The 26,183-nt window shown below is 46.5% G+C and overlaps 1 protein-coding gene across 4 annotated transcripts; it reads right to left on the minus strand.

The window, feature by feature from the left end:
* Nucleotides 1–641: 641 nt before the first annotated feature.
* Nucleotides 642–25,836, minus strand: DYRK3 (dual specificity tyrosine phosphorylation regulated kinase 3). 4 transcript variants are annotated; one of them, XM_043569533.1, is made up of 3 exons: nucleotides 25,475–25,836; nucleotides 8,055–8,166; nucleotides 642–2,463 (listed from the first exon to the last, which is right to left on the minus strand). In XM_043569533.1, exons 2-3 carry the CDS (start codon nucleotides 8,136–8,138, stop codon nucleotides 889–891), a joined length of 1,659 nt encoding a protein of 552 aa, XP_043425468.1. In that variant the 5' UTR covers nucleotides 8,139–8,166; nucleotides 25,475–25,836; the 3' UTR covers nucleotides 642–888. The 4 variants fall into 4 exon arrangements, with proteins under 4 accessions (XP_043425468.1, XP_043425466.1, XP_043425467.1 ...); XM_043569531.1 differs by lacking the exon at nucleotides 25,475–25,836 and adding an exon at nucleotides 10,465–10,755; XM_043569532.1 differs by lacking the exon at nucleotides 25,475–25,836 and adding an exon at nucleotides 9,892–10,003.
* Between the last annotated feature and the right edge of the window lie 347 nt (nucleotides 25,837–26,183).

A 26,183-nucleotide genomic window follows, 5' to 3' on the forward strand; every position in this document is an offset into this window, starting at 1 on the left:
CCAATGCAGGGCTTGAACTCACAAACTGAGATCATGACCTGAGCTGAAGTCATGCTTAACTGATAGAGCCACTCAGGCGCCCCTGCTTCTATGCTTCTAACATTAATCTGGGGCAAAGAAGCTGCTTTATGTTGCTGGGAGACAGGGGTGGAGTGGGGCGGTAAAGTGATACACAGGACTCAGTTTTCAAGCCAGCACTTGGTAAAGTGGTAAGACATCAGTAAAATGCTTTGACTAGGAAACAAATCAGAAGCAAAATAATCACAGAAATAATAACAACATAAAATAAAATCGCCACAAATCACAGGATTGAAAGAGAGATGACTCATTTGAGAAGCAATGACACCTCTTCAAGTGACTAACAGCTTCTGGAGCCTTCCCTTACGCCATATTCTGCTGAGCCCTTTCACCTGGAATGGGCCCACAGAGTGGCCTGCTGGGACAGGAGGGGCTTTGGCTCTCATCCAGAACCACAGCCGTGTCCCAAACCATCCCTCTGGAATAGATGCTGAAGGAGACTAGACACGGTGAGGAATGATCAGGATATACTTCCTGCGATACCTTCTACCTGGAGAGAAAGGGATTTCAACCAGCAGGATACGCAAGGTGACGTACATCTGACGACAGTAACGAAGATACACTGACCTATAAAAAGTCATTTAATGTACATTCCAGGATGGCCAACACAGGCTGGTTAGGTCATTAGCCCTTGAAGAGTTCTGTTACAGACATATAAAAATGTTTTGCCGTGTTAAAAAAAGAAATCTAGTCTAACAAAAACATATCCACCAACGGGCTCGTGTTTGTTTTTTTTTTTTCCCGCCACGTTCAGGTTTGCAAGAGAATTAAAAATACATACATACGCATCTCTGAGCACAGCACTGTCCATTAGCTAATGAGTTTGGGCAACACACTGCACAGAGGTATACCACCGTTGGATTCTGACATCAAGTTAGCTTTAAGCTTATTGGCTATTCCGACAACTGGAGGCAGCTTGGAACCCAGTCCCTGGAAAGCATTTGCAGGATTTACCACCCGTTTACCCGACACTTTTTCAATGGTCAGAGGTCTGGGCACAGACTTACTAATCCAAGGATGTCTCAGTGCTTGAGCCGGGGTCAAACGGGCAGAGGGGTCCCAGTGGAGACACCTTTTCAAAAACTCTATAAACAAGCAGTCATCACACCCCTTCAGTGCTGTCACCCAGTCCTTGCTGCCTGGCGGACCCCGCTTTTTACCCCTACGTGAGCGACCCCCCACAAGCACGACTCTCCCGTCTGCCTGAGTAGTCACAGAACAGTAGCGAGGTAGGCCCTTGGAGTTAATAAAGTACTTGGCACGTTTGGACTGCTCCAGAAGTTTTGGTGGTGGCATCCCTAGCAGCTCCATCATACAGGCCAGCTGGTCCCCCTCATCCTCTCCCGGGAAGAGAGGCTGTCCTGTTAAAAGTTCTGCGAGGATGCAGCCAAAACTCCATATGTCTATAGGCGTGCTGTAGCGGCTTCCTAAGATGATCTCCGGAGCTCTGTAGAACCGAGACTGGATATAGGTGTAAAGCTTCTGGTATTCGAAGCAGCTGGACCCAAAGTCAATGACCTTGGTTGCACTGCGCCCGTGGTGTTTCAGGAGAATGTTTTCTGGCTTCAGGTCACAGTGAATGATCTTATTTTTGTGGAGAGCATCCAAGGATTGCAAGATGGATTGAGCAAACTTGCGAACTAACTGGACGCTAAACCCCTGAAACTTGTTTTTTTTAATTAGCTCATAAAGGTCTATGCTCAGCAATTCGAAGGCCATGCAGACGTGATTCCGGAATGTGAAACTTTCCAGCATGTGGATGACGTTCATGCTCCCAGTTTTGTCCTGCTTTTTGAGATGCTCCAAAATCCGGATCTCCTCAGCTGCCTGCCGATGGAAGCGCTTTTCATTGCGCACCATTTTTAGGGCCACGTACTGTCGGAGTTTGTGATCGTAGACCCGGGCGACCTGCCCAAAACTCCCCTTGCCGATAATTTTCAGCACCTCATATCGATAAGCTAGATGGTCACGAGGTACATGAATATAGGCCCCATCTGCATCATCGTACCCCCCGTTATTGGGACCACCGATCACTCCATGTCTCTTTTTGGCATTTGGACCCACGAAGTAAATTTCTGGATAGTTGACGATCTCCAGCTTCTCATAAGCAGTGAGGTGGTGTTTATACTGCTTCAGCGCTTGCTCTGGAGTCAGTGGCACCACTTTGGATGCTTTGGCTGAACTGCTGGGTTTTACCGCATTCGAGCTATCTGAACTCTTACCCTGAGAAACGGTAGGAGAGCATTTCTCAGAGTCGCTGATGCCATCCGACTGGAGAGTATCGGATCTTCGGTTGCCAAATTCCTGAAACAGCTGTTCCACCTTCACCTCACCTCCATTCAGAAAGCGCTGAGTGTGGTCTCTTGCTACCTGCTCGGCAGTGGTCTACGGAAAAGAAAAATGAATGTAATAGAAAAGTCACTGAAAACAGTGGAAGGATGAAAGAATCCTCCCCCCGACTGAACAACAACAAAACTGTCCAGTCACGTACGTTACAAAGACCCAAAAGTGAGGTAAGACAAGCAGGAGTCTCTAGAGACTTGGGTTATATTGATCTCGGACCCCCTGGAATACTATGACCACCTCCACCCCCTACACATGCCTCGGTTTGTTAGAGAGAGATGGTCTTCTTACCAAGCCCTACACATGCTAGGTTCCTTCCGGCAGGTATGTCTTTCTACTGAGAATCTTCTCACCCCATCCACTCAAATCCTACACTCTTTCAAGGCCCAATTCAAGCCCTCTCTCTTCTACCTAGAACTACTCAAAGCCCATACTAACGAATCGTGACTGTAGCTTTTCCAACCCGTACCACATAATCTGGCACTTGATTACATACACACGGTCTCATATTGTTTACTAATTGTTTCAAGTATCTTCCCAGATCTTAATGGCATATATAGAATCAAAATATGCACGTTATAGTGTTCTATTAAAAAACAAAAACAAAAAGGCGTTCTATAAGTAAAACGCCACTGAAGGGCAGAGGCAGGATTTGAGCCCAGGTCTTCTGTCAGTCCAGCACGCTTCTCATGAACACAACTTGGTACCAGCTTCTCCCAGTGCCTGCAGTCCTCTCCAACTAGGGCTGAACGAGGACTGTGGCTTGGAATCAAGCGAGGCCTCGTTATTTACTCCCAGGTTCCCCCCAAAATGATTGAATCCTTCTAGCTCAGCGCACTGAACCACAAGAGTTCTAAGCCAAAGAGGGCTCCTGGGATCATCTGGGCCAGTTCTTTAAGTATCTGATGAGTAACGGTGAGAATCCAAGGTCCTGGGGGGTAAGGTGGGGGAGGTTCTTGTAAAGCTCTCTCAAAGAGATCAAGAGTCTCTCTCTCTCTCTCACTTACACCTACACCCACTCTTCCTCAGCAAGAGCCTAAGTGATAATGGCATACTACTTTTTTTTACTTGCATTTGCTTAACATTCTCCTTCAAGGAACAGTAACTCACAGAAGACAGCTCTACTTACTCCTTCAAGAGGAAACACAATTTCTTTGAAATTAGACGGAGGAAAGGAAAAGCAAGAAAGATAAATACTTTAAACAATTACACACGCGCGCGCGCGCGCACACACACACACAAAGAAAAATTAAGAGGGTGCTAGAAGGAAAGAAGAGATAGAAAGATCATGATCCAAAGTGGCCAAATCTTTAAAAACAAGAATTTTAATCTAACTCCAGAAAACAGGCCTATTACCTAAACAACAATATAAAAGATATAAATAGTGGCAAAAAACAAAAGATGAAAACATTTGAGTGTTGCCAAACTTCATATACAGCTATAGTTATGCAAGCAGGACATTAGTTCCTGCCTGCTCCTTTCAGGTCATTTAATCAATCTAAACATTTGTGAAGTCCCACAGTTACAAAAGCAGGATATTACATGATTACACACAAAGTGAAGTTGGCAATACAACTGTAGCCACACTTTGGCACGTGGGGTTTCAGTAAAGAGACGACCTATGGACCCAGAAAAATCTCTCTGATACCAAAATGGAGAACTATCGCTGGTCAAGAAAATACAACAGGCCTGCAGACAGAACCCAAACACCTTGCTAAGGTGGAAATATACTACAACGTTTTTCTTAGCAGTAATTAAGTCAAATAACTATTCCTCATTTTAGGTGGTTTTTCTTTTAATGTTTATTTACTTGTGAGAGAGAGGGAGAGGGAGAGACAGAGGGAGGAGGGGCAGAGAGAGAGGGAGACAGAATCCGAAGCAGGTTCCAGGCTCTGAGCTGTCAGCACAGAGCCTGATGCGGGGTTCAAACTCAGGAACCGCGAGATCCATGACCTGAGCTGAAGTCGGATGCTTACCTGACTGAGCCACCCATGTGCCCCACTATTGGTGATTTTAAGGATAAAAAAAACAGAAGAGGGTCCCATTTATCCATCCATCCACGTGACATTCACAGGAACCCTTACTGTTCACTATTACAAGAGCAGAAAGAAACAGGTGTTCTCAAGGAACTTCAATCTGTGAGGAGATAGACTGGCTGGACTAGGGAGTTACAATTGTTTGGTTTTAGGTAGATTTGCGTAACAAAAATGAATCTTCGCGTGCATCTCAGCTAGTTTTCCTTAAAAATTTTAATACCTAACTTCAATGCATCTAAAGATTTACCACTAGTGCTTTGGGGACACATGCTGAAGAAAAGTGATGTCAAAAGGCTTGGGTTAGAGTCCTGGCTATACTGCTTAAAAGCTGTAGGTCCCTAAGCAAGTTGTTAAACTTTAGCTCAGTTTCTTAGCCTCGGTTTCTTTATTTATAAAATGTGGGTCATAATACCTACTTGTAGGATGCAAAGTGTAAATCAAACTCTAATGAATAATATATGTGAAAGACCCTTACAAGCTATAAAACATTTTACAAACACTGGTAATAAGTAGACAAAATTCTCAACATATTAAGGTTTAAACTCTTATATGCCCTCCCTTTTTCCCCTTTCAGTTTATCTCTTCTCTCTCTGGTACCTCCTTCCACATCTCCAGTCTCCCTCCACAGACATCTGGCATTAAATATCTCTCCTGCAGCATGGTGGCACCCACATTAGGCCTTCTTTTAGGAGGTGTGGAAACAACTCACCCATTTTCTCCCTGATACAAAACGTGCTTTTGACTTGCCATACAATTTAAGGTAATTTAATTTACCTCTCCAAGATATTTGAACTTTAACAGCAGATCAATGCCTTAACCCAAAGGAATGACTCTCTAGGAACCATAGTCATCAGTAACAAGCTGGTAGGAAAGGTATTTGGGGTCCAGGTCCATCCCTGGGTATTTCACCTACCCTGCCTACATGTAAGGCTGTGTGGGTTCCGGAGTCTTCATTTCTGTCTGTGATAAAGAGGGGGTCTTGGGCACAGAACATGAATTTGAATGGATATGTTACAGAAATTTCATTTCCACAGAGCTATTACAGTAAGATTAAGGATGCCATGGTTTTCCTTAAAGTGAGCCTAAATCTCTCTCCCTGAAAACCACATCTTATTTCGCCCTCTGGAAGGACACAGAAGTGTCCAGATTTCATGTAAAAGTCCTTCAGATACTAAAAAGGGGCTGTCCTGCCCTCCCCCCACCCCCTACTTTTCCCTGGGCCCATCATGCCCATTATATCCTCTGCCTCATGCTTACTGCCTTATTCACATTCTCAGCACGGGCTGTGCTCTTAGAGTGTGGCTCCCAGAACAGAACAAGGTACCCCAGGTACAGTCCACTATGGGTTATCAAGGTTTGAATCTCCAGTGAATCTGAAGAATTCCAGGAAGGAATTTTTCCACACAAGGATGGGGTATCTTCTCAGGTCTCTTTCCTTTCCTGTAAATAACTCAAATACTGGCCTGAATCAATTATGTATCAAGACTGTTGTGCTATAAATAAAATCTTCCTTCCATTGTTCTAGCAGAGTCTAGAGTTTGCACACATGTTAAAGCAGAATAGTTATAAATAAAATACTATATGTTTCTAGTCCGTAGTTGTAATCACAGTAACTCAACAATATGTATGATCAATTCTACCAATTATTTTCTTAATTATGTGATTACATCCAGAGAGACCGATTAATCATGTTTTATTTAACAATGCTTCACATACACTGCTAATTTGGAGGACTCTTGACATTTCAAATAGAAGCTGACATTCTCAATTGTGTGAGTCAAGTCTCGAAGATCTTGTTGAGAAATTCCGAAAAAAGGAATATCCTTCTCATCCAGATATGAAACTCTACTCTTTCCCTAGCTCTTGACGCTAAATCTGCAACACAAAGCTTAAGCCAATAAATGCCAAGCGGACGATTTATAGTTTAGAGTGAGAACGCAAGAACATCTTGGATAAACAAAGCTTAAAGGCTTTGTGACAAAAAGCAATAGGGTCTAGGGATGGAATCATGTCTTAATGAACTATTATAAATGTCAACAAGAGGTCAAAGAGCACTGCTTTCAGCAAAGTTTGCAAAGACACCAGTTAGGTTAGAATCTAAAACCCCATGTTTCTCAAAAACTGTTACTCTGTATGCTATACAGTAAGAAATTCATTTTAATCTTGAAACATACAGTTTAACTGACCTACCGGGAGGTGATTAGCACTGGCTAACTCTAAACTGAAGTTAAAATGAACTTTAAATCATATGTTAATGTACCAGCCCAACTGCAAAAAGTTTCCTACAGAGATATGCTAATTGGCAGCCAGTAACCAAAAAGCCCATGGTCAACCAGAGGAGTATATGGTTCTGGAACTCTGAGAGGTTTTCACATATTAAAGAAATGAGCTTGTTGAAAATGGAAAGGAAACTTATTGTACTCCAGGGAACAGGTTAAAAATAGGGAGACCAGAATATATTTAGCCAATACTTTGTAATATTATTAGCCTTGGAACTAGTGAAAAGATTGATTTTAATAACAAAAGCTAACAGAAAGTTGGAAAGGGCTATGAAAAATTCAAGTAATTGTTTTTTTTAGACTATAGAAACTGGGGCGTCTGGGTAGCTCATTCAGTTAATTGGGACCTTGATTTCGGCTCAGGTCATGATCTCACAGTTCGTGGTACTGAGCCCTGCCACGGGCTCTGCGCTGACAGAACGGAACTTGCTTGGGATCCTCTCTGTCTCTATCCGTGTCTTTCTCTCTCTCTCTCTCTCTCTCTCTCTGACCCTCCCCAGCTAGAGCGCATGTGCATGTGCACTCTCTCTCTCAAAATAAATAAATAGACATATAATAAAAAATATACTAGAATACAGAAACAATTTTAGGTCTTAAATGCAGAAATCTGAAGGAGAAATATTACAAATAAGTCTATTCAGTTATTCAATTTGGTCATCAGGGGACATATGCAGCAAATTTTAAAGTCACAGAATGGCTTCTCCCTGTCATGGAGTTCCTCCAAACCCCGTTCTCCCTACTATCCTGTGTATGCTGATGGAATATGAATTAATTCTTTTATTACCTTAAGTAAAACAGTGTCAAAAGCTAAGTGTCTGCAAGCTCCAGAATGATTAAATGCATCAGAAACCAAACTGTACTGTTCAAGTTTTATTTATGATCTATAAAGTGATTCTCTTTAGCATACTAATAAGCGAGGACTGCATTTCTATCTTGCAGGGAAAAAAAAAAACTTGCAGATCTATGAATTCAGGGGTATTATCTGTTCCTCATTTTTGTTAAAATGAACCTTTATAATACACTATGTCATCCCATAAAACAACAACAACAAAACATTCCCTAGATAAAAGTAGCATTATTTTTTTCCTAGTGCCATATAATTTATCCCAGTGATTGAAAGGAATACGTGGGGCTCCAAATCAAAATCATCTGGAAAGCTAAACTTGGACCACAGAAATTGTTATTCCAAAGTCAAGAGACACCAAAAGGAAACAAAGAGTCTGAGTTGCCAGTGAGATGTAATTGGACCTTGGGCATTAAGTAGCACTTCCTTCTTTCCCAGACATCTAGACAGCAAAGAACAATTTCATTTACTTACATTTAGTCTTCTGGGTAGAGGTGGTTCGGAAGGATTGCAGAGTACATTCGAACAGGGTGGGCATTTGGTTTCATCTATCATCATGAAGGTATCATAGACACCATCCCCCAATCTAGTTGAAAGGATTACAGATAAAATCTGTCAGTATCTTAAGTATATAAACTTGTATTTCCAAAACATTTTGTGTCTTTACTTCTTCACATCTGCCACAAATAACTAATACAAAAAAAGTCTACACTGCATTTTGGCATCGAATACAAACAACTAGGGTATTTGGCAAAAGAATAGAGAAAACCCAACTTTTCTTCTTTTTCTTTTTAAATTTTTTTTCAACGTTTTTTTTTTTTTTTTTTTTTAATTTTTGGGACAGAGAGAGACAGAGCATGAACGGGGGAGGGGCAGAGAGAGAGGGAGACACAGAATCGGAAACAGGCTCCAGGCTCCGAGCCATCAGCCCAGAGCCTGATGCGGGGCTCGAACTCACGGACCGCGAGATCGTGACCTGGCTGAAATCAGACGCTTAACCAACTGCGCCACCCAGGCGCCCCACTTCTTTTTCTTTTTTAAAAAAGGATAGCATTTTAGGTTTGTATTTTGACAGAGTTAAGACAACTCTTACTGTGTAAATGTTGTTAACAATAGGGACTCTCGGGGTGCCTGGCTGGCTCATCAGGAGAACATGCAACTCTTGATCTTGGGGTTGTGAGTTCGAGCCCCACAGTGGATGTAGAGATTACTTAAAAATAAAATCTTTAAAAAAAAATTTAAAAAATAAGAATAGGGACTATGAGAAGGCTCTCATTTAACTTACTACATGAAAATAAAGGCTCGTTTAAATCTGAAGCCTAAAAGGTAACCGGAGCAGGAAAAGAGAGGGGGGGGGGGGGGGGGAAAGGCAGAGGTAACTGTATTTTAAAAGTCAGAGCCTTGGATTCTAATCTCTGCTTTATCACTGGCTGTACTACCTTCTTTTATGAGCCTGTTTTCCACATGTTATAATGGGAAGAATAGTTCCAGTCTGCACACTTCTCTGTCTTACAGGCAAGAAATAAAAAGCCTTCTTAGAATGTCTTCTTTTTATGATTTATTCACTTACCTACTTAACATCTACCCAACTTGTAGAAATATCCAGTGAATACTACAACAAATACCAAAGAGATTCTCTAAATTATACAAGGTACTGAATTTCACTTCTTTATCCACTCCATTTTCTAGTGGATGGTGGAAGCTAAATGCTAAATGATTAAGGACCACTTCTCTGTTCCTTCACGCTGTGCCTCTGCCACAAAAGAGGGAGAGGATTTATTTAAACCACAAGATGGTCCTAGATAATGCATTTCATCTGCCACCGCGAACATGAATTTCCCAGTCATACACATCAGCCTTTCATCGTATCATTTTTACATAATATACTACAAATACAATGATGGTCACGAGGTTGCAGGGGAAGAATTTTTAAAAATCTTTTAAAATATGCTGAAATATTTGTTTTCGTAATTGCAATATTTAAAGTTGCCTTTCAAAACTTTTATACAATTAGTTCTAGAGTTTTCTTAATTGGTGTGTTATAGAAATACAAAGATAATTAAAAACACAACTACAGATATTTTTGAAAGATTCTTTATAAACACAAACTCACATTCTGATAGAATTTTATGTATCTTTAATGGATACATAAATTTTTGGCTTCTCTGACAGCCAAAAATTCTGGATGTGACTGACTCTTTGCCAACATCATGAATATAATAAATAAAATGGGACAGGCGTCCACAACTACAGAGAAAAAGACAACCCTGAAGACCTGCAAGTATTCTTATAAACAGGCAGAGGAAATTACCCAAAGGAAGTCTGCATGCAAATGAGCGGGGTGTCCGTAGTCTCCTTTTAGGTGTAAAATACAATGCAAGGTGGAGATCTCTCAAAATAGGATCCCCAGAAAGCCCTACTCAGCGCAACCCTTCACCTGCATATCCCCAAGTCAGACCGCACCCCTCACGGCAAACCCCAAGAGTTCAGCCCTGGGTTATTTGCTCTGAGCAACAGGGCTTCTTGGAAAGGTATTTGCTCTCTGCCTCCCCCGGTTTGTTAAAAAGCCCCACAAAAAGTCCCAGCTTCTTAGAGTTCCTTACATATCCCCGATCTACGGCTTCTTCTCCTAGCTCCGCTCCAGCTTCTCCTCCTCCGCTCACGGGGGGCCGGAGGTGGGGGGGGGAGGGCAGTTGATGCAGACTAGGAGGGTGGGCCGGTCCCCGGGAGGAGATCAGAAAGAACCTTTCCCTCGTCCCTGCTACCGGGGGTTCACTCCATCAGGCCTTCCCCGCCCCCCCACTTCCACACACCCCCGGCCTCGCCAGCCTGCGCCAGCCACCCACTCGGGGGCCCCCAGCCCGTTACCCTGCGCCGCCGTTACCTCCGCTGCTGGGGCGGGAGTCCGGCTCCGGGCGGCCCCGCATCCTTCCGCCCGGGCCCGCGAGCCGTGCCTCCCATCCGCTAGCTCGGGAGCCCCCGGGGGAGGGGCGACGGTTGGAGGGTCCGACGCGCAGGGTCCACCTGCGCTGGGGCGGCTGCCTCCGGGACCGCGACGCTTCCCGGGGGACTCTCGTCCAGACACTGCAGCTCCGCGCGCCTTTGCTTGCGACTGGTCGGGCAGGGAGTGGGGAGAGGAGCGCCAGGGGCGGGAGGAGCGCCAGGGGCGGGAGGGGGAGCGGTGTGGTTGCCTAGCAACAGAGGCACGCCCCGGGAAACGCCTCTGCGAAGTTACGCGAGACGCCAGGGGCGGGGCCCGAGGCCCCACCGGGCGGCGCTGGCCTTTGCCACTGGCGTCGGCTCCGGGAGGTTCGGGGCGGGGTAGCCATCGCTTGCGCTGCCTGTGCTCTCTGGCGGCGAGTGAGGCTTGGGGTCGCTGCCCCCGGAGGGAGAAAGGCCCGGGGGAGGATTTGTGGAAGTAGCAGTTAGCCCCCGATTTCCGCCTCAGAAATACGGGCGCGCCCCTCAACCGTCTGCTGTCCTTCAGCACGTTGTAGCCTGAACTTCTAAAACCTCCCGTGAATATGAATTAGAACAAAAGTGAATGAAAAGTCTAATTTCCTAGGCTTTCCCAAGGAGGGGCTTCTCCCCCCCCCCCCCCACCACCGAGGGGTAATGAAAGCAATAATAAAAACGTAAGAGGCAATAATAAACCCATTTAGTGACACTGCACCAGCGCTTACGAACATTGTTTTATTTAATCTCCGTGATCATACTGTGTGGCATCCGCCTTTTACAGATAGAAGTAGGATCCAGAATTTAAGCTGACATTTGCCAGACTGCCCTGTCACGGGATGCTACGGATGGTAGGGCGCAAAGAGCCTTTTTATTGATGAGAAAACTGAGGCCAGAGGAGCCGTTCTTTCCCAGGATCTTGTAGCTGGAATTCCCAGCCTTCCTCGGGCTGCACCAGGCCCCTTGGAAGACGCTTCTTGTTTTTCTCTCCAGGGGATATCTGGGGGCTTTTTAATTCTTTTTCTGAAAAGTGAAGAAACCTCAGTAACCCCAATATTAAGTGGATTTCGATCATTGGGACGAAAAGTGAGAGGGAAGGAGATTGAAATAGAAGAACGCCTAGTGTCTCCTTGAGCGTGGTATCTAATCGGATTTCCCTTAAACCTACAAAGCACGAGGCCGACAGACGCTCCAGGAGGGAAACAAACGTTCCCAAAATGTCGAACAGGGGCGCCCCCTGGTGGGACTTGGGGGCTCATTGTCCCATACCAGCATAGCATAGTCCATAAATCTGAAAATTTCCATCCAAGGCTCATTTCCGTGTGACTAAAAGTCATATTCCCTGTTCTCTTGCCTCCAAGCAAAAATGTCCTTAAGGACCCAAAGGCTTTTCACTTTGCAAATTAAGGATGTGTCAGTTTGGGGAACTTGATTCTTTGTGACCAAAGTTGCTTTAGCTTCTCTCTGATACAAATAAATAAAACTTCTTGCACGATGATTCTTAAAGTTATTCTAATTTTATAAGTAAGCTTTTGTGGGTTTTGCCCCTCCAGGCCACACCCCCAGCAATCCTGCTTTCCTATGAGTTTGTGTTAGGGCTCCTGTGGAAGCTTTTGTTTGAAGAGAGAGGGCTCCACAGCAACAAAAAGTTGGACTAGATTGTTGCTGAGGTCCCTCCAGCTCTAAGATTGCAAAATCCTATTAAATAACCCCTGTTCTTAGTACTTATGTGGACACCCTAGACCACTTCACTGCTCTGAACATCTGACTGGGACTTGCTCCCACCAGTTTTTTTGCTTCATTCTGAATCACTGCTTTGAGAGGACCACATCTCCGGTTTCAGACATACCTCTGTGAGCCACCCTGAAGCCTTCCTGCTCCCCTTCCTGCTCCTGAGGTGGGAAACAGAAGCGTCTTTTATCTTTAGCCATTTGTTCTCACGGTCAAGGAGAGGAGGATTCCTTGGAGGTGTTGGAGCTTCACGGATCTCTGAGCTTAGTGGTTTAAATACTTTCCAATATTTCTTCAGAGTCCCCGTTTCATAACAATCTGGCTGGGTGAAACAGTGGGCTGGGTTCAAGTCCAGTGATGGATCTAGCAGGAGCTTCCACACCCCCTCTGAGCTGGTATCTTGTGCCCTCTAGTTCACGAGCAGCTTTCAGACAATTCATGTCCTTTCTTCTCCTTTCAAAGCCCCACTCAAAAGTAGTTCAACATCGCCATTATCTTTCTCCACATAGTTAAAGCCAGATTTAAAACGTTAACATGGATTAGCCAAATATAGAAGATGCCTGCCTGACCTTTGAAACCAGTTCTAATAAATCTGCAAAATCAGAAAACTGTAATGAACAGACAAAAAAAGGGAGCTATTCCGGGAACTTCAGAAATCAATGGAACATTCCGGAATGTGATCACAGCAGTTTCAAATGCAGAGAGTAAGAAAATTTCCCTGTGGCCGCCTTCACCTTCAATTGTGTGATGAGATAGCTGTCGATTAAATTTAAAATCGCTTCATTGCTATGAAGTATTCTTTACAGCATGATATGCCAATACATAATATGACACATGAATCACAAAATTGGAATGCATTCTTAAAAATCTTTTGGAAAGAAATTCTCCCTTTCCTCCTAATTGACCTCAAATTTACCTAAGCTCCAGAAACATGTACCTGCTGTTTTTTCAGAAATACAGAAACCTAGGAGCGCCTGCGTGGCTCAGTCGGTTGAGCGTCTGACTTCGGCTCAGGTCATGATCTCGCGGTCCGTGAGTTAGAGCCCCGCATCGGGCTCTGTGCTGACAGCTCAGAGCCTGGAGCCTGCTTCATGGTTCTATGTCTCCCTTTCTCTCTGCCCCTTCCCCACTTATACTGTCTCTCTCTCAAAAATAAATAAACATTAAAAAAATTTTAAAAAAATACAGAAATCTAGCTCATTGAAACATTAAAACTATGCCTTATTTTTCTGGAACCCCACCAGTCTGCCTAACCAGACCCTGGAAAGTCAGTTCAGTTTTTTTTAACTCTGCATTCAGGGTAAATAAGTGCATTTGTGGAGGTTAGAGCTTTGAATTAGGCAAATGCCTTGTACCTTTAACTATCTCTTCCCACTACACAGCCTCCCCCGATATCTGCCCTTTAACAGGTCTCTGGCTACCCTGTCCTTCAAGGCCTATGCAAGCACAGCAGACCTCGTAAACCACACTTGGGCATTAGAGGCCCCCAGGCCTATAGAGAAATGACCCATCCCCAATCAGTGGCATTGCCTTAAGAGTAAGAGAAAGCCCACTCCCAAGGCCTCTCATGGACCTGTTGCTTATTGGGGTCCCCAGCTGCTGCTGAAATCAAGCCTCCCAAGTGTGTGTTACTGGAAGATACTCTGGCTGAGCTGCCCATCCCTGACTTAGCAAGGCAGTCCATATTCCTCCAGCTTTGCCTTGAGCAGGAATATGCACATTGTGTAGGTTAAGGCTTGAAATTAGGTAATGTAGGTATTCCCAATAACTTGCTCTTGTGACCCAGCCTTGCCTGACCTGGCCCTTTTCCCCATCCCTCACTACCCTGACCTGTGCCACCAGGGCATATGTGGACCACACCCGTTAGCAGGCCTTTAGTTTATGGTGGACTATGGAACTCAGGCCAGATGCAAACCACTGAATAGCCTGCAGGATGGAGGGAGGCCACCACTTGAAAATTGTTCTGAGGCAGTAGCTTTAAGCTGGCAACAGTCTGTCCCCTTGTGGACTCACTCTGCTGGAGTCCTGGGCATCTACAGTAATCTGTAATAGGTCAACTTATAAGATATCAGAAAGCTTATTGTATATAAGTTCGCCTTAAACTCACCTTTCATGAATAGTGGAGATAAAAGGCTTATGTAGTTCCCTATTAGGGTTATCAGTAATTACTAACCTTCCTATCTCACTTCTGTGACCTCGCCTGCTTGCTAAACAAATACCTTAGGATGCAAAACGCTCCCCCACCCTCTCTACCAAGATCTGGCCTAGGCCAGACCAACGTGTAAAAAGTCACGTACTCACTGCTCTATAGCATCTCAGGTGTCTAACTATGATTGGTCATTTTAAACCCTCTTAGGACAAAGACCTTCAAAATTTATAGGTTCCCGCCAAAACTAACGTCTTTGTGTCACAATATAATTGGCTACCATGAAACGCTGTAGATTGTAATTGGTTAACCAAATAATGATGTATTCTGACTTGCTAAAATCCACACAAGCCCACTGCTGCCTTTGTTCGGGGCCGTTCTCTGCGCTTTTCTCCTTAACATCAGGAGGTCAGGTTTGGCCTGGCCGTGAATAAAATCTTGCCTCGCTTCTACTCGGCGTCTGGTGGTTTTTTTCGGATATCACCCTGTTTCAATCAAAGATCCCATGTGTCCCCATTTGGACTAGCTGCCTGATGTGGTGCCTGCTGACAGGGTGTAAACTAAGCATGTGCAGGCGTACAGGGACCTGGAACAGGGCAAGTGTCCTGAGAGGCCTGATCATGACAGTGAAGTCTTGTGATTACAAAGCATCTGCCAAGTTCCAAGCCCTAACCTATACATAGGCGCCTATTCCCCCTGAAAGCAGACCTGGAGGAATTGGACTGTCCTGCATACAGTGGATATGGTGAGCTGGCTGGAATATCCTCCAAGAAGAGATACTTAGAAGCCTTCATTGCTGCAGAAGGCCAGAACACTAGCAGAAAGTAAGTCTACCTGAAGCCCATTCCAGGGGCCACTTCAGAGCAATCTTCTGTGTGGGGCTGCCTCCACATTTGAGCCTTGAAGGTTGTTGGGGATGGGCGCTAGCTACACAGGCCTGGAGAGCGCTGCCTGCATGATGGCGGCTGATGGAATGCATATGGTGCATGCACAGGACGCGCAGGTCAGTGTTGCCAGGGACCTGGCCCAGGGCAAGTGTTGGGAAAAACTGGATGCCGGAGCGAGCTCTAGGGGGTAGAGAAAACATCAGCCCAATTCAAGGCGTACCTTCCATTGTGGAATATTCACCCTGTAAGGGTAGGGCTAACCTGTAGCTTTAAGGAATAACAGCTTTGTTTTAACACTATAGGTTAAGAGATTAACAGCCTTATCCTATCAATCAAGGGATGGATTAGCGCTTGATTGGATTGGGGCAAGGGCCTGTTTCAACTGTTTCCACCTGGGAGCTATTCCTTTGTTCTGTTCCCAGGTGATAATAAGACAATGTGGTCGGCTATAAAAACTCTGTATCCCGGCTGTTGGAGACTGCACTCTGGTCAAGAGTGTTGGTCCCGATCGGTCGGTTTGCCTTACCTCTCATTGCAATAGACTTTGTTGTGACTGTCACTGGTGCCCGTAGCATTCTGTTTCAGGAGTCGGGTGGATGCAACAACCCCAAGGCAGAGCTGGAGGTTTTCGACTCCCTTGACAGGGTGGGGACAGGTGGCAGGCAGGACAGGGTATTCTTTATTAGGAGACACCTGGGAGTCATTGTCTCTAGGGAAGTCCAGAACCATATTAGACACCAGGTCCACATGAGGACTGACTGTTGCCATTAGCAGCTGCCACTTCAGAGCAATTATAGGAAGGCTCCCCCGACATCGCCAGGGGCTATACTACTAGGCTAGTAACTCTGCTGGTAGCTGGGGCCTGGCCAGAGTTCCATAGGCTTGAGGGCCAGGCCTGCTCAATTCTGACTTAGAGATGTGTACCGCACATGTGCAGGCAGCGAAGGTCAAGGTGGAGAAGCACCTGACCAGGGTAAGTGTTTGGAGAGGACTGGTTACTGGAGCAGGCTATTGGGATTACAAGGCATCTGCCTGATTCAAGCCCTAACCTACACAATTGCACATGTCCCTGCTCAAGGCAGAGCTGGGGTATCTGGATGGCCTTTCCAGGGCACGATCATGCAGGCCAGTCAGGGTCTTTTCCAAGAAAAGACACCTGGGAGCCCAGTAAGTCTACATGGGGACTGATGGTTGCTCTTTTTAGGGGTTAACTCAGACCAGTTTTAGGGAGGGTGGGCTCCCTCTATCCTTGAGGCTCTGCAGATAAAGAGGGGCCCTAGCTCCACAGGCTCTGTAGGCCCCAGCTGCCCAAAGGGATATGAACTCTGTATGCGCAGCTTGAGCAGATAAGGGGCCTGAACAGGGCAAGTGTGGGAGGGGCTGGGTCACAAAAACAGGTTATTGGAAGTACCTGGCTGGCATCTGCCTCGTTCCAAGCCTTAACGTGCATAAAGGCACATATTCCTGCTGAAGGCCGAGCTGGAGGAATCTGGACTACTTTGCTAGATCGGGCCAATCGCAGACACCTGGGAGCCTTGATTGTTGGAGAAGCCCAGGACTTTGTTAGGCAGCCAGTCCATGGGGACTGTGGCCAGTTTAAAGTGCCACCTTAGAAAGATTTTTCAGGTAGTGGATTCCCTCTAGCCTAGAGAAGATTACCGTGGTTGGCTCCCCCCCCCCCCCCCCGCCCAGTTTCCAGAGGCATGGAGGGCCCTGGTAGCCAAAGGACTGTTGCTAGGGCAAGAGCTAGGTATGCACCAGCAGCAATGGTCAGAGTAGTCAGACACCTGAAGCAGGGCAACGCGGGGTGAGGTGGGTCACAGGAGGCGGCGACACAGGGGTGCCTCGCCTCCGCCTAATTCTAAGCCTTGAACTATGCAAATGTTCATATTCCCACTGCAGGCAGAGTTGGGGTAGATGGATGGGGCAGGCTGGCCGGCTGGGGTACCCTCCAATAAGAGACACCTGTGAGCCTTAATTACTGGGAAATCCTGACCGGGTCAGGCAGCTAGTCCAAAAGTGGCAGACTGTCACCAGTATCAAAGCTGCCACCTCAAAAGGATTTTCGAGGTGTGGGGTCCCATTACCCCGAGGCCATTCAGCTTGTTGGGTTCATGCTGGAGTTCGGGAGGCCGGGAGTGCCCCCTGCAGCCCCTGGGGAAGCTGTCTGGGCGAAGACCCGAGTGTGTGTGGCTTGGCACAGGTCAAGATAGCTAGATACCTGCACCAGGGCAATGTTGGGGGATGCTGGGTCACAGGGAGGAGGCTTTGGGGGTATAAGGTGTCAGCCCAAAGTACCAAGGCTTTATTTTCCCCATTGTGAACCTTTCCCCCAAAAGCAGAGCTAGAGGGTTTTCAACTGCCTTGCCAGATGGGGCCAGCAGTACAGGCTTTCCCCCATTCGGAGACACATGGGGGTCCTGGTTTCTGGAGAAGGCAGTAAGTTCATAGGGGGACTGGCCCATGCCCACTTGTGGCTTTCAGCTCAGGGTGATTTTTCAGAAGGTGGGCTCCCTCCACAATGTTGGCTATGCAGGTGCCTGGCTGCAGTTTCACCAGACTGGAAGGCTAGGTCTGCCCAAAGTCGACATTTGGGATGAGTACTGCTCATGTGTGGGCTGCACAGGTCAGGGTGGCCTGGGACCTGGAGCCATTGGGTGGACCCAGCATCTGCTTAATTTCAAGGCTTAAACTCTGGGCCTGGCCAGAGTTCCGTGGGCTTGGAGGGCCTGCTGGGTCTTCAGATACGAACCGGGCACACACAGGCAGGGCACGTCAGAAGAACCAACGATCTGATCAGGGCAAGTGTTGGGAGAGGTCACTGGAGAGGGCTCTGGGGGTTACAGGACGTTTGCAGAATTCCAAGACCTAGTCCACACAAATGCACATATTCCTGTAGAAGGCCTAACTGGAGTCATCTGGGCTGCCTTGCTGGGGCTGGATTGTGTGGGCTGGCTAGGGTAGCCTCCGACATGAGCTTTGATGGCTGCAGAAGCCTGGAATCCCAAGAAAGGGTGAGTACCTAGGGGAACTGGCTGTGGCCAGTTAAAAGCTGCCACCTTAGAAAGATTTTCATGGGGGAGGTCCCTGGGTGGTTCAGTTGGTTAAGGGTCCTACTTTGGCTCAGGTCATGATCTCATGGTTCGTGAGTTGGAGCCCCGTCTGCGTTGTCAGCACAGAGCCTGCTTCAGACCCTCTGTCTCCCTCTCTCTGCCCTTCTTCCTCCCTACCCCCATGCTCACTCTCTCTCAATAAACATTAAAAAAAAAAAAAAAAAAAAAGGAAAGATTTTCACCGGAAGGAGCTCTACAGGCCTAGAGTGCCCCCTGCAGGCCAAGGCCTGCTGATACAAGGCAGGCTGCGCATGTGCGAACGGCGCAGGTCAGGAGAGTCAGGCACCTGGAGCAGGACAGTATCAGGAGAGGCCTGATGACTGGAGAGGGCTGTTGGGAGTATCTGGTGTTTGCCTAATTTCAAGCCTTAACCTACACAAGTGTGCACGTTCCCCCTGAAGGCAGAGCTGGAAGAATCTGGACTGATTCAGGGTTGGATTGTGCAAGCTGGCCAGAGTATCCTGCAATAAGAAACACCTGGGAGTTTGAGTGTTGCTGAAGCCTTGGACCCCAGCAAACAGTAAGTGCATGTGGGCACTGGCTGTCACCCATTTGGCATCCCCCTCGGACCCATGTCCGGAGGGTGGGCACCCTCCATTTCGAGGCTATGCAGGTAGTTCAAGATGGGCGCTAGCTTTGTAGGGCTCAGGGACCCACTGCCCAGGTGTGACTGATGGGGTTCGAATTGCGCATGCCCATGGGATGCCCATGGCAGGGTTGCCAAGGACCTGAAACAGGGCAAGCGTCTGGAAAGGCTGGGTCACCAGAGCAGTTTTTGGAAGTACCTGGAGTCTGCCAAATTCCAAGCCTTAGCCTGCACAAAGGTGTCAATTCATGCTGAAGGCAGAGCTGGAGGAATCCAGACTGCTTTGCCAGAGTGAGGCAGGCTCAAAGCTGGAGTACCTTCCTGTTAGAGACACCTGAAGGCCCTGATTGCTAGAGAAGCCCGGGACCCCACCAGGCAGCCAGTCTAAATGGTCTGTGGTCAGGTTATAGCTGCTGCCTCAGGTTGATTATCTGGGGGTAGGCTCTCTCCACCCTGCAGTCTAGCAGGTGGGTGGGGAACAGCCTGGGCTCCACAGGCCTGGAGGGCACCATCTGCCAAGGGTCAGCTGAAGGGTGCTTGGACTGCCCGTGCTAGGGCCGTGCGGGTCAACATAGCCAGGGATCTGAATAAGGGCAAGCTTCCGGAGAGTCTGAGTCAAACAGCAGGCTGTTGGGGATATGTGGCATCTGCCTAATTTCAAGGCTTAACCCACACAAATGTGCATATTTCTGCTGAAAGCAATGTTGGGGTAAGATGCAAGGGGCTGGCTCGAGGGGGTATCCTCCAATAAGAGACACCTGGGAGCACTAAAGCCTGAAATGCCAGCAGTCAGTCTGCAGGGGCATACTGTTGCCCATTTTAGCAGCTGCCTCCGATCAATTTTGGGGGAATGGACTCCTATACTTGAAGCTGTGCAGGTGATTGGGAATGGGCCCTAGCTCTAGAGGGACGGATGGCCCTGTTCACCCACAGGTGGCATTCGAGGTGTGCACTGTGCATATGTGGGCCGTGCAGGTCAGAGTAGCCAAGAGTTTGTACTCGGAAAGACAGAGCGAGTGTGTGGAGAGGCCACATCACAGGTTGGGGCTATTAAGGGTATCTAGCATCTGCCTAATTCCCAGGCTCAACCTACACAAAGATGTATGTTCCTGCTGAGGCCGTTTGGAAAAATCTGGATTGCCCTGCCAGCATGGGGCCAGGTGGGATGGCCAGACTACCCTCAGCTAAGAGACACCTGGGGGGGGGGGGGGGGGCTTTGATTCCTGGAGAAGACCAGGACTTCATTAGTAAGCCAGTCTAAATGGGGACTGGCAGTTACCAGGTTAGGCAGAAACCTCAGAAAGATTTTCAGGGGGTGGGCTCTCTCCACATTGGAAGCTAGCCATAGTTCAGGCCTGGTTTGAGTTCCAAGGGCTTGTAGGCGGGGTCTGCCTAGGGTTGGCTTATAGGGTGTGAATTACACATGTGTGGGACTCCCAGATCAGGGTAGCCAAGACCCAGAACTGAGCAAGCATCTGGAGAAGCCGGGTCACTGGAGCAGGCTCTTGGGGTTACAAGGTATCTACCTTGTTCCAAGCTCTAATTTATACAAATGAGTATATTCACACAGAAGGCAAAGTTGGAGCAAGATGGAAGGGATGGTCTGGCTGAGTGGGGCACCCTCCGGCAAGAGACATTTGGGAGGCTTGATTACCGCTAAAGTCCAAAAGGGTAGCATACATGGGAACTGACTACTGCCAGTTTAAAGCTGCTGCCTCAAAGATTTTTGAGGTGGGGAGGGTGGGCCCCCTCCACACTGAGGCCATTCAGGTGGTTGGGTTCAGGTTGGAGTTCCGCAGGCCTGAGTGCCCCCCTGCAGCCCAGGACGGTCTGACAGTTGCAGTCTGCGCATGCGCAGTGTCTGCAGCTCAGTGTGTCCGGGGACCTGTTAAGCGACGTCAGGCAAGGCTGAGCCTCAGGAGGGAGCTATTAATGTTAAAAAGTGATGGCCAGGGTCCCTGGGTGGCTCAGTGGGTTAAGTGTCCGACTCTTGGTTTCGGCTCAGGTCACGATCTCCCCGTTCGTGAGTTGGAGCCCCACATCAGGCTCTGCACTGACAGTTTTCTCTCCAAAGGCAGAGCTGGAGGTTTTCCAACTGCTTTGCCAGGAGGGGCTGGGCCGGCAGGAGTCAGGATATCCTCCATTAGATACATGGGGGGGGGGGGGTCCTGGTTCAGTTCACATGGTGACTAGTTATGGCCCATTTGCAGCTTTCAGCTCAGAGCAGTTTTCAGAAGGTGGGCTCCCTTCACGCTGGCGGCTGTGCCGGCGATTGGCGTCCGGCCAAAATTTCACAAGCTTGGTGGACTGGCTTAGGGGTGTGAACTGTGCATGCGCAGGCTGCACGGTTCAGGGCAGCTGGGAACCTGGAACACTACAGGTGACCTGTGAGGCTGGCTCATACGTGGAGGCTATTGAAGGCACCTGGTGTTTGCCTGATTCCAAACCTTAGGCTATGCAAATGTACATATTCCCCGTGAAAGTAGAGCTGGAAAAATCTGGACTGCCCTGCCAGGGCAGAGCAGGTGAAATAGCTAAGGTACTCTCCAGTAAGTGACAACTCAAAGCCGTGATTGCTAGAGACTCCATTGGGCAACCAGTCCAAACAGGGACAGTCTTTTACCGGTTTAGAGCTGACACGGTGGGTACTACTATACATGTGTGAGCTGTGCAGGCCCGGGTAGACATGGACAAAGTTGGGTAAGTCTGGGTCACAGGGGGAGGCTTTTGGGTATAACTGGCATATTCCTAATTCCAAACCCTAACCTACACGTAATCCATATTCCCCCTGAACGCAGAGCTGGAGGAATCTGGAATGCCTGATCAGGGTTGGATGGGACAGACCGGCTGAGGTAGCTTCCGATAAGAGATCCCTGGGATCCTTGATTGCTGCAGAAATCTAGGACCCCAGCAAACAGTAAGTACACATGAGGACTGTCACCTATTCCTATGGCTGCCTCAGAACAATTTTGGGGGGTGTTTTCCTTCCACCCTTGAGGCAATGCAGGAAGTTGGGTGTGAGCCCTAGCTCCACGGGCCTGGGGGGACCTGAGTAGCCAAGGGTGGCTGACAGGGGACAGACTGTCGATGCTTAGAAGCCCAGGTCAGAGTAGCCAGGGACCTAGAACAGGGAAGTGTCAGCAAGGCTGGGTCATAGGAACAGCAATTGGGGGCGCCTAGTGTCCAATTCCCATCTTGAATCTACACAAATGCACATATTCCCCACGAAGGCTGTTTTGGGGAGGCAAATAACACTCAGAAGCTGATTTGGTCTTTGCCAACAATGTATTTAACAATGGTTCGCTCTGCGAATTTCACAAGCCAATAGCATACAAGAGAACGTCTTTTCATTAGATAATACAGAAATAACATACTCCAAACCAGTGTTAGATTAATCACACTATTGTTCCAGGTAAGGAGAGATGAAAGGAGTAAAATCCAAATATGGCTCAGGTGTATCTTTACAGGAATTGGTACCCAGGAGAGACAGCTTAGCGAACTGTAGCTGACGTCCAGCTGCCAGTGCTAAAGTAAAAGTTCCATGTTGCTAGGGTACCTTGCCAGGGAATGAGGACTAGATGTTGGTGGGCAATATGATTTTTGTAGGGACACTATATGGCTTTTACTACTGCCTGTAAAAGAGTCATGTTTATGGAGGCAGGAGCTATGCAGGCAGGAGCTAAGTGCCCCAAGGTCTCCAAGAGTCCATTTAGTTAGTTATTTAGAGAGCATGAGAGAGAGCGTGCACATGTGGGGGGGGGGGGAGAGGGAAAGAGAGAGAGAGAGAGAGAGAGAGAGAGAGAGAATGTATGAGAGAATCTCAAGCAGGCTCTAAGCCCAGCCCAGCGCAGAGCAGAGCCAGACATGGGGCTCAATCTCACAACCATGACATTATGACCTGAGCTGAAATCAAGAGTTGGACGTTTAACTGACTGAGCCACCCAGGCACCCCTCGAGAGTCCTTTTAGGTCAGTGAAGTATTATTGCCTTGCCCAAACCAAACCCTCTCAGATAGTCCTCACGATCCCTCAGCAAATATAGTTTAATGTCCCCTTGTCATCGTTGCTTCTTCATATCTTTTCCATGGTAAGGCCCCTGGGGGCCCCTCAGTGGCTGAGCTACTAAGTTCTCATGAGTACAACTTCATTGTTCTATCAAAGCAACTTCACTTCTAAGCACAACCTTATTTTTGTCGTTGTTGTAAACCAGTGGATTTGAAATCCTTCCAAACCAATACACAACAGTCTACCCCGTGACTCAAATCACTCACACACTAATACTAAGTGTCTAATGTCCTGTACAAATCTAAATGAACAAAAGTATCAATCCATCCCGTGATTCTACATGACTTACAATATTAATCACAGTCACAAGTGGAGAGTGTTATTCTTTGACACCATAGTTTCATGAGCAGTTTAAACAAGTGTATTCCTAATATTTTTAATATAAGGATAACAAAGCACTCTTTAACGTGTTACCATATTTAATCTCCAACAACCAAAAGGTAAGCTTCTTGAACCACTCAGTTTATTGTCCTTGACAAATATGTTTCCAAGTGAAGATCATCTTTATAACGCTGCAGGGGTACAGGCTTGCACAGGACTATCAAGCACGTGTTCCACTGCCATAACCCTAGCAGTTTTTAAAATTTTAACCCTAGATAATCATTTTATTTTAACCCCAGCTGTCATTATTTTAGGGAATGTATGTGTTGGTTTTACTTAGGTTTTCTCATGTATGATTTACATTTATTAGATTAATTTGAGGAAATTCGATGTGAAACGTTTTTCTGATTACTTTCATAGCTCTTTATCTTTTATTGACCACGAATAATATATTTTTTTTGTTCTCTTGACACATTCATTACCTGTTGTATGTTTACATATCACGTCATGTTGTAGTTTCCCCTTGACCCCATTAGGTTCGGGTGAGCTTTGGCTTAGAGCACGCTATCCTGGTCCAGTTTCCCATGTTAAATATAAGTGGTGGGGGAGGCATCAAAGCCATAGTCATAGGTACCTGTATGGTACTTATGCCATAGGTATATCCAGAAGTCCAGCAGTAATAAAGGTATTTTGGTTCTATTCCAATAATGTATCCTTAGGAACACATTTTCCTTCTATTATAAGGGGTCTTCCTGTGGCCTTCACTCTCCCTTTTGATATTGAGAAACAGCAAATGTAGGGAATCCAATGTCATGTTTCCTTCTTTAAATGCCAATATTCTAATTTGACAGCTGCCCAAGGAATTAGAGCCATTAGGATGTGTGATATCTACTTTCCTTCTGGTGGGGCTGTTATCTCAGGCAGCCAGTACTGTCTTGAGATTATAACTGTCCGAAGACGACTACATACATCAACCATTCCTAACTATAACATTGACAATTAACAGTTAGAGAAACATGTTTTATGTTGTTTTTTAGTATTATGGTTAGTGTTTTCTCCAGGTGCTTTATGTCAAATTTCCATTGCTTTATTTTGTGTGAAATCTATTTGTCGTACGTTGCAAATGTTTCCATCTACGTATCCAATAACAACAAAGGTGCCATTGCATGCGTGTTAACTTGAGATTGATTTCAAAAATTGAAAATTTAATGTGGTTTGATGGATTTGGAATTGAGAAAAAGTGACTGCCACTGTTGCTTCAGTTAAACCTGCCAGTCCAACAAGGAACTAAATGGGTTTCCTTCCTTTTAGTGAATCTGTTGTTGGCATCCATTGCTCATTGAGCATAAATGAAGATGAATAACACTGAACACAATTAGGGTATCTGTACCTGGCTCGAAACCCCTACATGTTAAATTTCAAGGTATAGGCTATTATTGTAGGGTGCGACTGGGAGAGGTTTTATTAACATAGATTCCTATATTCTTGGAGTAGAAATCCATAGTGTGAGAAAGAATCCATAGTGTGAGAAAGAAATCCATAGGGTGATGATATATGTTACATGCTAAGTTTTCTGTTTCTTATATGTCCCTGCTTTTGTTTTTAATGTTTATTTTTGAGAGAGAGAGAAAGAGAGCGCGAGTAGGGGAGGGGCAGAGAGAAAGAGACAGACTCTGAAGCAGACTCCAGGTTCCCAGCTGTCAGCACAGAGCCAGACGTGGGGCTCAAACCCGTGAACTGTGAGATCGTGACCAGAGCCCAAGTCAGATGCTTGACTGACTGAGCCACCTGGGTGCCCCACTTTTAAAGTCTGGACATAATATCCACAGATCTATTGTTTACACTGTTCATATCTATTGTTTTCTAACAGGTGAATATGGGTTAAACAGTATAAATTGTGAGTGTAATGATTAATTTTTGGCCTATTTATACTTAAGGATATAATTACCCATTCTGTGTATTCAGTAGCTGCTCTTCTACAATAAAGTGCTAGCACACAAATCAGGAACTAAATCCAGGTTATTTTCAGAGTCTCTGTGATGTGTCCAATGCTGCCTCAATTCAATAAGATAAAAGTAAAAAATTCAGTACCTGGTTGCCTTAGTATGTATGCTGGGTTATAATACCAAAAGCCAGTTAATAGTTCAGGCCAGTCTTCATCCTCCAAGTCAATGTCTAATAGAGTTGTTGTTCAGAATCCTTGATGGTTCTTGTGGAGATTAAAATGGAGGTCGCCACTGCTTCATCAGCTTCCCTAAGTATTTAAGTATTTGGTGTCTCTACTGATTGAAGCTTTCCCGGTGAGTAGATAGTGCTGACAGCGAAGGATGGGGTGCAGAGGCTGGGTTGGTTGATGCCGGTGATGTTGATGAGTCCTCCGTTGCAATAAGGTGACTAGACTAGTGATCTCTGGAGAACGCGGAGGATGTCACAGACAGTGGAGTTGTGCCGGACCAGAAAGTGGCATTCCAGTTCGGAACACTGGCACAGCTCCTATTGCTGGAGCCATCAGAGGAGTATCCATAGCTGTAATGACTATGGTATCCAACAGGGAGTGATAGGCAACGGAGTATGGGCAGCAGGCAGCATGCTGCACTGACCCTTTAGTAATCTTGGTAGGGTTCAAGATGCATCGTGGATTCATGCCTGCAAAATAAAGATAGTTTCCTTGGCATTTTTAATTCCTTCTCGTTGTTCTTGCCACCCAAGGATATCTACCATTATGACGTCTATTATTGCCTCTAGCATAGTCGCCCTCCATCTTGCGAGGCTAAATATCAGGCATCTGGTGTCAATACAA

This window comes from Prionailurus bengalensis, chromosome E4 (assembly GCF_016509475.1).
Source record: "Prionailurus bengalensis isolate Pbe53 chromosome E4, Fcat_Pben_1.1_paternal_pri, whole genome shotgun sequence".
In the NCBI taxonomy this organism is placed as follows: Eukaryota; Metazoa; Chordata; class Mammalia; order Carnivora; family Felidae; genus Prionailurus; species Prionailurus bengalensis.

Excerpts from the sequence above, each read along its gene's own strand:
- DYRK3 (XM_043569531.1), bottom strand. The coding sequence starts at position 10,541 with ATGGGAGGCACGGCTCGCGGGCCCGGGCGGAAGGATGCGGGGCCGCCC. Across the intron at positions 8,167-10,464 it reads CTCCCGCCCCAGCAGCGGAG|ATTGGGGGATGGTGTCTATG; the intron begins GTAACGGCGGCG and ends CCTTTCAACTAG. Across the intron at positions 2,464-8,054 it reads CTCTACCCAGAAGACTAAAT|ACCACTGCCGAGCAGGTAGC; the intron begins GTAAGTAAATGA and ends TCTTTTCCGTAG.